Source organism: Cupressus sempervirens, chromosome 6, assembly GCF_028749045.1.
Source record: "Cupressus sempervirens isolate cs-2001-9-10 chromosome 6, ASM2874904v1, whole genome shotgun sequence".
NCBI lineage: Eukaryota > Viridiplantae > Streptophyta > Pinopsida > Cupressales > Cupressaceae > Cupressus > Cupressus sempervirens.
Window position 1 is genome coordinate 346,102,807 of NC_143123.1, and position 12,021 is coordinate 346,114,827.

Consider the following 12,021-nt stretch of genomic DNA (forward strand, 5'->3'; position numbering starts at 1 on the left):
TTGATGTCTTATATGCTCATGTGTGCACATGTCTGTTGCTTATTAAGAGACTTATCTGTTTGTATTTAAAGAGCTACATCAAAAGTAGCATCTCCGTTATTGTATCTGTAGAGTTTCGTGATTGTAGAAGTCTTCAATGATGGGTGGTTCTTTCATATGGATGGTTATCAGCTCATTATTGCTTATCACTGGCATCCCTTATGCCACAACAATTAGAATATGAAACAGTATATTTTTTTGTCTATGAACGCGTTGCCTATTGTCTGTGATGTCTAATCCTTCCTTATGGTCAAGTGACTTAAGACTATTAAGTCTTATTCCTTGAACAGCTTTCAAGGTCATTGCCGCCTTTGAAAAGTCAATGCTCCAGCTCATCTTCCACACATCCAAGATGATGGCTCTTCATGTATCCTTGTGTGGCAATCAATTGAAGACTGAAGAGTCTTCCAGTTTCTAGATATGAAAGGCCATCTACTTTCGTAACAGCAATCGGTTCAGTTGGTCACGGAAGACAGAGACTTTGGATACCATTTTTCTTTGCAGAGTATAGTTATCGTTCTGCTAGTCAAAGCTTTTATTAGGAGTTTGTGTCTGTGGTGATTGGCCTGAAGGCATCGAATTCGATATTGCTCAGAGACTCTGCATCTGCAGCAAATAATTATTAATGTTCATCGTGTATGTTTATCAGTGTTATGGTAGCCACCGTGCATGGTGCTAAGTCTAGTGTGAGCATTCTGTAGGTGTTCATAGCATGACATATCACGAGTATTCAAGTTCCAGTCTACTCTCATTACTCTGAGTGATCAGCATTGTGAAAATACATTTATTCTTCTGTGTGATATGTCATAATCTGAGACACTATCATTGTAAGGAGAAAAAAGTGTGGAGTTCTTTTACAGTGTGCAGTTTAAGGTTTGAGCTTTGTATCCAAACTATTATTATTATTCAATAAAGGAGAACATTTTGGTCTGGCTGGGTTTTTCTCTCGAGTAGGAGGATTTTCCTAGGGTGTCTTGGTATTCTTGTGTTTCTTGATTCATCTGGTCTTTGTTTCTATGCAATTCTGGTTCAAAAGTTAACACAATGAACGTATGCCTCTCCTATGACTCCCCAAAAAGCCAGATCAAACAACAAAACAATTCAAATTCCAAGGACTCCCCCAGATGCCCTGGATAATTTAAGACATTCCTTGACAACAATATAGTCCCTACTGCTCTGCACCATGAAACTTGACAAAATCACAATTTTAAGGCACTTAGACAACTCCTTGATGTGAAGAAAGAAACACTATGACCCTAATTATCCAGTTTCTTCTATCTGATTTTCATATCAAAGGCAATGAGCAAACTAAAGTTTTCCTTATCATCAAGCTCTAATGGCATTAAAGCCAAGGCAAAGAGACATATTGCTCTATTGCTCAGACTCATTTCTTACTGACCGTCCATTTCTAGATTGAGGGTATGGTGGTGTCATTCTAGCTTGAATTGGTGATTACTAGAGCAAAAGGTGCATGGTACTAATAATCAGAGGCTGGAATACATACATGAGATTGATAAGCAGAAGCCGGGGAGGAGGAGAAGGAGAGTATGTTAGCCAAGGGAACCTAACCAACAATGATGTTGCAGATGCACCAAAACCTAGTGCTGGAGCTTCTGCTCCCTCCTCAGCATTGATTTGATTTTGTGAGGCAAAAATGTGATTTGTTGAAGCTTTTAAAGAAATCTGACAGCTAGCCAAGGTAACATAACCACAATGACCTGCAGATGCACCAAAAAGCTACTTCCGGAGCTTCTGCTCACCCCTGGGCATTGATTCGATTTTGTGAGGGAAAAAGGTATGTGTTGAAGCTTTTAAAGTTGATAGTGGATCTTATTTTTGACATACTTCTGTAATTACTAATTTTTTGTTTCCAGTTTAGCATGATTGGAAACTGTCCTTAATAGACATGATTTTGTGAACTTTAATTCCTCTAGAAAAATATGTATCACCACTATTTAAAAAGCAGACAAAGCTGACATAATAAAATCACTACCTGTGTAGCACCAGTTGCCTTGGCAACATGACGCAAGTCTTCCTTACGTACACGACGCACTGCAATTGCACCAGCTTCTACAAAATACTGCACCATGTAAAAATAAACAGCCATTAGCCCGCTGATCCAAACAGAAGTAACATTAGCAATTTCATTTGTGAGACATCAAGCAAGTACACCTTAAGAGCCATGTCATCTATTCCTTTTGTTGTTAAAATGACATTTGCACCAGCTTTTAAAAGCTTCTCAATACGCTCCTTAGTAATATCTGCTTCTCTGCACAAACAAAACAAATGAAACCAAAATGACAGTGATCAATAATATGCAACTGTGTATTAAAAACACCAATACTCAATCATCTATCCAACTCTACATTGCTGCATTGGAAACTAAACACACCATGCTCATCTTCAAACAACAATGCACAATTTCCAACAACATAAAGTTATAAACAGACTAATAACAGCAAACAAGTTTGAAAATTGTGGCAACTCCTGGCTGTCCAGTATTTCCTATCACTTATGCACATTAAATTTGTCCTGGGCAATGCTTAGCACATCTTTGCAAATAAATTTTATGGGGACCTCTCTGGTTGTTGAGAAAAGCATAATGGTGGAAATATAAAAAATCAGCAAATTGGATATAACTTATCCAAAACTCAATAAAACGCCATATCTTATTAATAAATAGAGTGCATTACTAATCTACCTTTCACGGATCTTATCAAGCTGCCTTGGATCAGTGACAAGAACTTGCACTCCCATCTGCATTTTTGTCTTCTGAAGATTGAAATCCAAACATGCGATTCTTGCTGGTGCCACTCTTGTAGGCATTCCTTGAGCTGCCCGACCAGTATTCAGAGCATAACCATTCAATAGATAACTATCTTTAGACCCCTGTCCATGCGCCTTCAAAATATTGATGCCCTAGAGAAAAAAGAAAAACATGATCATTCATAAGCAAGCATCCAAAAAATTGATTCAAAATCCTAATCTACAGTCTGTGCAGAGAAAATGAATTTCTTCATAAGCAAACATTCAAAAAATTGATTCAAATATCCTACGCTACAGTCTGAAAATAAATTATCCCCCACGGGTATTTATACAGTCCACCAGTTCCCAAGTGAGTTCAGTCAAATAAAAAATAGTCATCTGACAGAAAAAGATCCACAGGTTCAAAAGACTAAGGTTCTGTAAAATGGAGCAATAACATCCATCAATTCATAAAATCATGCAACCAACACCATCTTACCAACAGTCACTGATAACAACTAATTTTTAGCTTGCAATTATACTATTCCTGAATAACACTCGAGGAAAATGGTTGCCAATTACACAGAAAGACTAACTCACCAGGGTATGAGTATCCTTTTTTTTGTATACTTCAACGAAGGACAAAGTTCGTCCATTTTTAGGTTTGTTTTATCCTGCCTATTAACTACCTACCTGTTTAGTCAGGGAAAAGGTCACCTTTAAACTAAGTTCTTATGCTAATGTATTGATTAACTTCAGGAATCTTAATATAAAGGTTGTGTTAGTCTGTTCTTTGTTTCATTCTCTGATACTGTTCAAATCAATGTTATTTAGATGAAGTTAACAGTCCGGAATAAAGAATGACAAAACACACAAAATCAAGAAGATTAAGAACAAACTGATAACTCTCAACATATTGCAAAGTTTAAGTCAAATGATGGTTTTAAATGCATATATTATAATTGCAGCAAAATAAAAATAAAGAGAAAACAAGGCAAAAAGTCAAAGATCACTGAATAAATTTTTACAAACAACAAGGCTATGTCTAATGTAACATGGCACATGTATCTAGCAAGCTTTCTAAAGTGCAACCTAAATACCTGAATAAAAAATAAAGAATGCAATCACCATATGAAATGGCTCATCATCTAGAAATGCCTTTCAAATGCTTTTCTGTCAAATATGATAACTCTCTATGTTACCTAAACATGAATAAATAGCTCCTTTGATAAGCCATCTGTCACAATTCGCATGGTTGTGTGGAACAGTTGTATGCCCAGATACAGACAGTGAGACTATTGTGATCCTAAACTACTCACGGATGAGCTGAACATGAGACTACCAAAACTCTAAGATACCAGTCCGTCTGTTTAGCCTTGAATGATCCTTGTCCGATCCAGGTCCTGGTCATGAGCTGGCCCGGCCTGAGTTCCACCCAAGTCCTTCCTTGGCTGCCAAGGACCCTGGTGGAACCTAGGCAGGACCCACAGGAACCCAATGTTGTAGGTGTCCAAACACAGGCCCCACATGTCATTTTTACTTTTCTAAAAACTAAAAAGTAATGCAAAGCCCTAATTTTGACCTATAAAGCATGTGTTTGGTCATTTGATGTTATTTCATTCATGCAAAGCCCTAATTTTGACCTATAAAGCATGTCTTTGGTCATTTGATGTTATTTCATTCTTCTCTCAAGCATTTTTCACCATTTTTGCTTTTCTCTACAGTTGTCACATTTTTCTTTGAAGGTGAATGCTACAAAGGACAGAGACATGGATCAAAAGCTTAAGAATCATTGGGGAAGGCAGACTTAGCGGTCAAAGGTTCATTTTGTTCAAGTTTTCAAAGAATTTTTCAAGAAGTTTTTTTTAATATTAACTTTTTTAAAAAAAATTAAAGAAGTCTTGAATACTTTTTTATGCTCTGTATGCATGTTAAGAGGCTAAAATGACAAAAATAATCATTTTTTTGCAAAAATGTCTTGAATTTTCTTTTTCATTTTAGGTTCATTAGTCAGATTTAGCCTCAATAGCTGGAAGTGGAAGTGGAAGTGGAAGTGGAAATGGAAGTGAAAGTGAAATTGAAATTGAAAGTAGAAGCCCTGGTTCAGTGAACCCTTTTAAAATTAATGCAGCTTCACCACTTTGGGCATTACACAACAATAGGGGCATTGTCTGGCGGTTGGAGTTTTATTTGGCTATGTTGCCATGGCAATGTAGAGTATTGGAGCTCATACTTTCAAGTAAAGCTCATTTCTATGCCACCTCTAGAAAAGGAATGAAGCCCTGTAAGAGGCCTCATGACAGAGGACTGCCAAAGCATGTAATCCTCAAATATATTAGAGAACAAGAGGAAGCTGATAGGAGAAGCAACAAAGCAAAAATACTCAAACCCTTGCCAACATAGGCTCGAGGAATCCTTTCAGTGGCTTGGTTAAATCCATTGGCCCACATTCTTTCTTGCTAATGGGACCACCTTCTGAACCAGAAATTGTTACAAGGAAAAGAGCCCCACTGGATGCAGCCTTCAAAAATGAAATAGGACAGATTTCTGATCAACCTTGTTAGATCACCTTATTGGAGGAAAATGGTGACTAGCCTTTGCAATTCATCTAATCATGTTAGTCTTAAGCATGAAAAGGTGTGAACTACTTTATGAGTGAATGAGAAAGCCTTGGCAGAGACACAATTGAGAGTGATCAAGGATACATGGACGGAAATAGGTGTATCCATCATTTTCGAACGATAGAAAGATTGCAAGAATGGACCATTAATCAATGTTATAGCAATGTCCCCTAACGTGGCAATGTTCTGGAAGGCAGTGGATTAGGAGGGGCATGTGAATGATGCAAGCTTCATTGCCAATATTCTCATGGAATCAATTGGGATGGTGGAGGTTATAAATCTTGTTCATGTCATAACAAACAATGCTAAAAATAATATATGCAGCTAGGGCTATAATGGAGGCCACGTATGATCACATTTTTGAGACACCATATATAATCCGCTCACTCAATTTAATCATGCAAAAGATTGGCGCTCAAATTAAATGGGTCAAAAAAATTACACAAAGGCCAAGGAGTCATCGCATGGCATAAGTCATATTTAGGACCTCCTCTTAATTGGAGATGTTGAAGGCTATTTAAGTTTGTTTTTATATTTTTGTTTTGTTTTGTTTTTAGATTATCATTGAACTAGATATATGACATGCATGTTTGATGTCATGTTAGGTTCTAAATCACGATTTGCATCTCACACAATTGTCCTAAGACAACTTATGGAGCTGCGAGAGTCCTTGGGTGCTATATTCATCAGCATTTTATAGTAGAGTGTATGGGCGCAACCAAACACAAAAAGATTTCAAAAAGTAAAAGCATTGATCCTTGAGTATGAATGATGGGATCGAGCGAAACATGTTTTGAAATTCACCAAGCCCATCATGAGCATGATTAGGTATGTTGATATCAATCCCCCGTGTTGGAATATTAGACAAAAATGTGCTTCAAAAATTGCACTCACAGATGATTGGATTAGGAGATTAGATGTTGTGAAGGAACAAATGTGTTGAGGGATGACTGTAGTGAACTAATGTTAAGTTAAAAATGGTCGCAATAAGATTCAAGTGAGTTACACGTGATTTATCGGAGACTAGTATTTTGGTGTTTAGGAAGTATTCAAGAAGAGATAAAGTGATTGTATTTGGATTGGTGTGCATCAGTTTGATAGAATTACTAGATGTGAAGGTTATGACATGTTTAGGACTTGGTTTTGTGTCCTTGAATTGATTGGTCTGTGGTGATGAGGATCACAAGTTATGTTCCTAAAGTAACAGAGATGGAGCATACATCCAAAACAATATTCTTCACCGACCTAATGATGTAGCGTGTTTTAATTAGGTAAAAGCAGGTTTGAAGGGGACCAAAAACCCCAAACAAAAAGGAACCAAAGTCAAGAGCTGGTTTTCCAAGGACTAGCAACCAACATAAGTAAACAAAACAGTAGGGACCAAAAGTCCAGAAAAAAACCAGTTAAAAAACTTAGACCGGATCTTTAATAGCATTAGTAATAGAAGTGCCTAAGACAATAACCTCTTTGAGAGAGTCTTGAATATTCTTCATAGGAAGCTTGAGGTCCGCTTTCTTAGTGCTTTGTCTGGTTCTCCTGCTCGGACCACCAGCCAATAGCGGAGCATGACCGATCTAATTAGCTTCATCCAAAGAAACTTTCCCAATAGAAGCAGTAGCAACCAGGATGGACGAAGTAACATCCTGCATACCCATCTCACTGTCCTTAATCAATTTTTTAAGGGAAGCTTCACACTCCAGATGTTTGGTTGGGATGTTCTCAACCAGAGAATCCAGCTCCCTCCACTTCTTACATTCCTCATCCAGCTTCAGCTGTAAAAATAGGGACTTTTCCTGCAAGGAAGAAACAGATGAGCAAAGTTTTTTAATTTCATTGTACGTCCAGTTGTCCATCTCCATCCTGTTATTAGCTCTGTCTTTGGCTTTATTCAAAAATTCCAAAACATTATCATCACCCTTTAAATCCTAGGCACCCTCAAAATCATCAATCTGTTGAGGCTTTTACTTAAAGTCCTGGGTTTGGGTCTTTGGCTTATTATCTGTACCTGGATTAGTATCTTCATGACCACATTTGGCTAGAGAATCAGTAGCATTTACTGGATCAAGGGAAAGGGTAGTATTAACAGGGGAATTCTCACTACACTCCAAGTCCAATGTTTGGGTAATCAAGTTGATTAACCCATCTTTGTCATTAGAACTAATCTCCTTCCTAATTTTGATATCATGCAAGACCTTCTTATTCCCCATCCAGAAACACCCTTGTACTCAAGACTAGAATTGTTTCTTTTTATTCTTTTACTCTTCGAGGAAGGGACATTATCCATAATTTTACCCTTATTAGAAGAGTGCTTACCTCGCTTGCTGACAGTACTAGGGGAAGAAAGCGGAGAATCATGAGCTAAGATATCATCCAAGCTGAGAGCGCAATCCTTGTTCTCAGAAGAACAACCGTCACTCGCAGTCTGGGCCATGTCATCATCCAGGAGAGCTTCAACAACCTCCAAATCTTTGGAGCTCTGATCAAAGTTTGTTTCCATCACCAAAGCCCACTTGCTGCCACTTTTGTTTTTCATCAAAGAATCACCAACAATATCCTTTCTGTTAGGCATGCCTTCCACTCCCCTTTTTTGTTTGTTGCTGGAAACAGAGTGAGCAAGGGTACTATCTCAGCAAAACTCAGTGATAAGCAGGATGAGACCCTCATGAATGATAGGTCAAGACTCCTTATGCTTATGGGCTTTAAGCCCAATTAGGAGAGAATTCGCCAAGTAGGAAGGAAAGGAGATTCTTTTCTTATAACGGAAATGATTCAAAAAAAAAAAGTGGTATTGATGAACCCTTGAAACCCTACCATCTCGAATGAAGTACAACCACACACAGGTGAGAACCTCTTGTTAGATGTCCTTAATTTAAGCAAGATCATAGAAGTTACCAACCTTCACCAGTCTCGCATCCTCTTGGTCATTTTTGGGAAAGCGCTTGACCGCCTCTTCCAAAGCTTTTTTCTACTTGAAAAATCTAATACCTTCATTCAATAGCCCGGTAACCTCAACAGTGAAATTAGCATTAAAGGTAAATTGTCTACCATAGAGCGTAACCTTGTCACCATCCCAAGCTTTGTAGAAATTGTTTGTCACATGAGGTTTGTAACCATGAAGTTTTTCAATGTAACTGGTCACCTTTCCTTTCTCGAGCTGATGCCAAACTTCATTCTTTTTCCAGTAGTGGCACTTCTCAGGTTCCATCTTTTTCGCCTCCCCACCCATATTCAAAGAAAGAAAACCACTCTGCAGAATGTAACTGAAAAAGCTCAAAGAAAAACCCCAAGAAATGATTAGCGTCTTACCTCTTGAAAGCCCAAAAAACACACACAATTTGTGTGAAGTACTGACAAACATGCATACACGAAAACCATTCCATTTAAAACAATAAATGGAAGCATTGATGATTTGATAAGTGGAGGCTACGAGCATATCAAATATTGATTTTCCCTTCTTGAGATATGTTTCTTTCATAATTACATTTAGCTTTTAGATCGTTATCTATGCTTAGCTGGTCAGTCCACATGACGATATCATTGCTTTGAACTGCCAAGTTGGCCATCCAATCAGCCAACATGTCCGTCTCATGATAGTTATGAGAAACGAACACTTTTTGAAAAAATTTGAGGTCTTCTTTACTTTCACAAAGGCTAGAAATATTTGAGGCAGGGTCATGTTTATTATTAAGGATGTTGATAATATTTTTGGAGTCCCCTTCCAACTAGAGGCTCCTACAACCAATGTCCTTAGCCAGCTTAATCATATAATGTGCCCCAGCCATCTCGGCTTTATGGCTAGAATCAATTCCAAGAGGAATAGCCTGAGCCCTAATGATATTGCAATTACAATCCATTATGACTCCCCCACAGCTAGCCTTGCCTAGGTTCCCTTTGGAAGCCCCATCAAAATTAGCCTTAATCCAACCACTGGGAAGGGATAAACAAATGGCATTTTGCCGCAAATTATCCTTTTTAACTTTAACTTTACAATTTTGACCAGGATATTCCAAGTTGAGATTTTTAGAGGGGCCAAAACGTGATATAAAATTCTCCTTTATGTTTCTGATAATTCTTTTACCAATTACCCAGGAGGGGGTACTGGTATCTCTAAAGGTTATGTCATTCATTTCTTTCCACAAGCCCCAGCAAATGTGGGGAAAAGAATACCGCCAAAGGATGCAAGCATGTTCTCCTTTGAATGGACTACTCCAGCTTAAAAAACTGTCAATAAGATTCTCATGAAAAGTCCATGGTATTTCCCACTAATTCAAAATTTCCTTCCAAACATCCCTAGCATAACAACAATGCAGAAACATATGGTTAACAAATTCCATATCCTTTCTACAAAACCAAAACAAAATCTCAATCTTAGGGTTTAAACCTTTGGTCCAAGCTTTAACCCACAGGAGATCAATTATTTGTTCTTCAAAAAGGGAAGAAACCTTGAAGTTACCGCTCGGATGCATAGCCCAAATGACCATGTCTGGGGAGTTGAGATTGACACAAGAAGAAAAGAAAAAGAGACTTGAATAGGGCGAAGATTGATATCTAGAGAAGTTAGGTTCACCCATTTGTTGTTAACCCAATAATCATCAACTTTCACATCGAAGTTGGCTTTGCAGTACTCTATGATCTAGTCATTATTATAAGACAAGTTCAAGGGAGAATCCATAACCAACTATCCTCCCAGAAACAAATAGTTTTACCATCACCCAGCTTCCATTTACAACCTTTGGTTAGAATACTCTTTGTATCTTGGACAGCTTTCCAAATGGAAGACACATTTTCTAAATTATCAACAAAGAGAAAATTATTCAAAGAGGGCGAGTACTAAAGATATTTACTCTTTCAGATTTTACTCCAATCCCTATCATCATTGAAGACTCTCTAGCCATATTTAGCCAGGAGGGCTTTATTCATTTCTCTAATAGATCTAATGCCCAGCCCTCCAAGAGTCTTAGGCTTGCAGACAAAGTCCCAAGCAATAAGAGAAAGTCTATTTTTATTCTCAGTCCCAGACCACAGAAAAGACCTTTGAATTCTTTCCATAGCATCACCATACTTAATTGGCATTTTGAACAAACTAAGAGCATAGATGGAGAGACTTTGAAGACAAGATTTGAGAAAAATAATCATACCAACATCACTTAGCAAAGTGCCCTTCCAGCCCACAAGTTTTTTGTTGTGTTTGTCAATGAGCATTTCTCAGAAGGAATTAAGCGGGTTGGAACCAAGGGGGAGGCCTAGGTATAAGCCAGGGAGGGCAGCAATACCACAACCCAAAATCCTAGAGATTTTACTCTCTTTCCAAGGGAGTATTCAAAAAGAAGATAGAACTCTTCTCCCAATTGATGAGTTGACCAGAGGCTTTGATATAGAGATTTAAAGCATTCTTGTATCTCCTTACTTCCTTCACCATGGCAATCCCCATCAGAATCGTATCATCCACAAACTGTTCATGAGAGCTAGCATTGGAGATAGAAGAGGGGCAGAGGCCATGGATACAACCTTGAGCATTGAGGTGATTAATGTATCTTCTCAGACATTCTGCTATAATAAATAAGATGGGGGAAATGGGATCCCCTTGCCAAAGCCCTCTAGGAGAGAAGAAATTTGAAGAATTGTTGACCAGGACAACCAAAGAGAACATTGACACAAGTTGAGAAATAAGCTAGATGCATCTTTTCCCAAAACCAAAGGACTCCAAAATCTTAAATAAGGAACTCCAATCCACTCAGTCATAGGCCTTGGACAGGTCCAACTTCATAAGAAAACCTTGATTTTGAGAAGCCACCATAGAATGGATGTTTTCATGAGCAATAATAACCGAGTCCAGAATTTGACAGCCAGGGACAAAGCCACTATGTTCAAAGGAGATGATGTTCGGAAGGATATCAAGGATTCTCAAGGTAAGGACCTTGGAGATGATCTTGTAAATAGAGTTACAAAGACTGATAGGATGGAAAGCATCCGGAGTATTAGCCCCCACCTTCTTTGGGATGAGAGCTAGAAAGGTAGCATTAAGCTCTTTCAAGAGGCATCTAGGTCCAAAGAACTCCTTGGAGCATCACACACATAGTTACCAACAATATGCCACTGTTTTTGAAAAAAAATCATCGAGAAACCATCAGGGCCTAGCGCTTTGTCACCTTCAAAAGAGAAGACAGCTTTGTGGATTGCAGAAGAATAGGGGATTGCAACTAAAACAGAATTTTGATGGTTGAAAATGATGGAAGGAATATTTTGCAGCATTTTTCTTTGGCTGTAATCACAAAGATTCTTGTCAGAAGAAAGTAGGGAAGAGAAAAAATCCTACATTTTGATAGTAATATCTTCCTTATTAGTGAACTCTTCATGTCCAATCTTGAGATTGCAAATTCTATTAGCAACTCTGTGCTTCAAGGTAGTGATATGAAAGTATCTGGAATTATGGTCCCCTTCCTTGAGCCAGATAGCCCTAGACGATTGTCCCCAGTACGATTCTTCAAAGGAGATGACATTATGGAGTTTAGACAAAAGTCACATTTTCTTCTTTGATAGGCTCCTCCGAATAACCATCAACTTGAATTTTTTCCTGAGTCACTTGAAGTTCCTTCTAAAAAACTTCTTTATTTTC

At 38.1% G+C, this 12,021-nt stretch overlaps 1 protein-coding gene across 2 annotated transcripts in view; it reads right to left on the bottom strand.

Annotated features, from left to right (window-relative positions):
- Window positions 1–12,021, bottom strand: part of LOC149552547 (T-complex protein 1 subunit alpha) — a 95,341-nt gene that overhangs the window by 28,407 nt on the left and 54,913 nt on the right. For both annotated transcript variants that reach the window (XM_089788120.1, XM_089788121.1), the window contains exons 9-11: window positions 2,741–2,958; window positions 2,212–2,308; window positions 2,033–2,119 (exon numbers count right to left, since the gene is read on the bottom strand). In XM_089788120.1, the coding sequence (XP_089644246.1) occupies window positions 2,033–2,119; window positions 2,212–2,308; window positions 2,741–2,958 (402 nt within the window). The remainder of the gene's footprint in view (window positions 1–2,032; window positions 2,120–2,211; window positions 2,309–2,740; window positions 2,959–12,021) is intronic.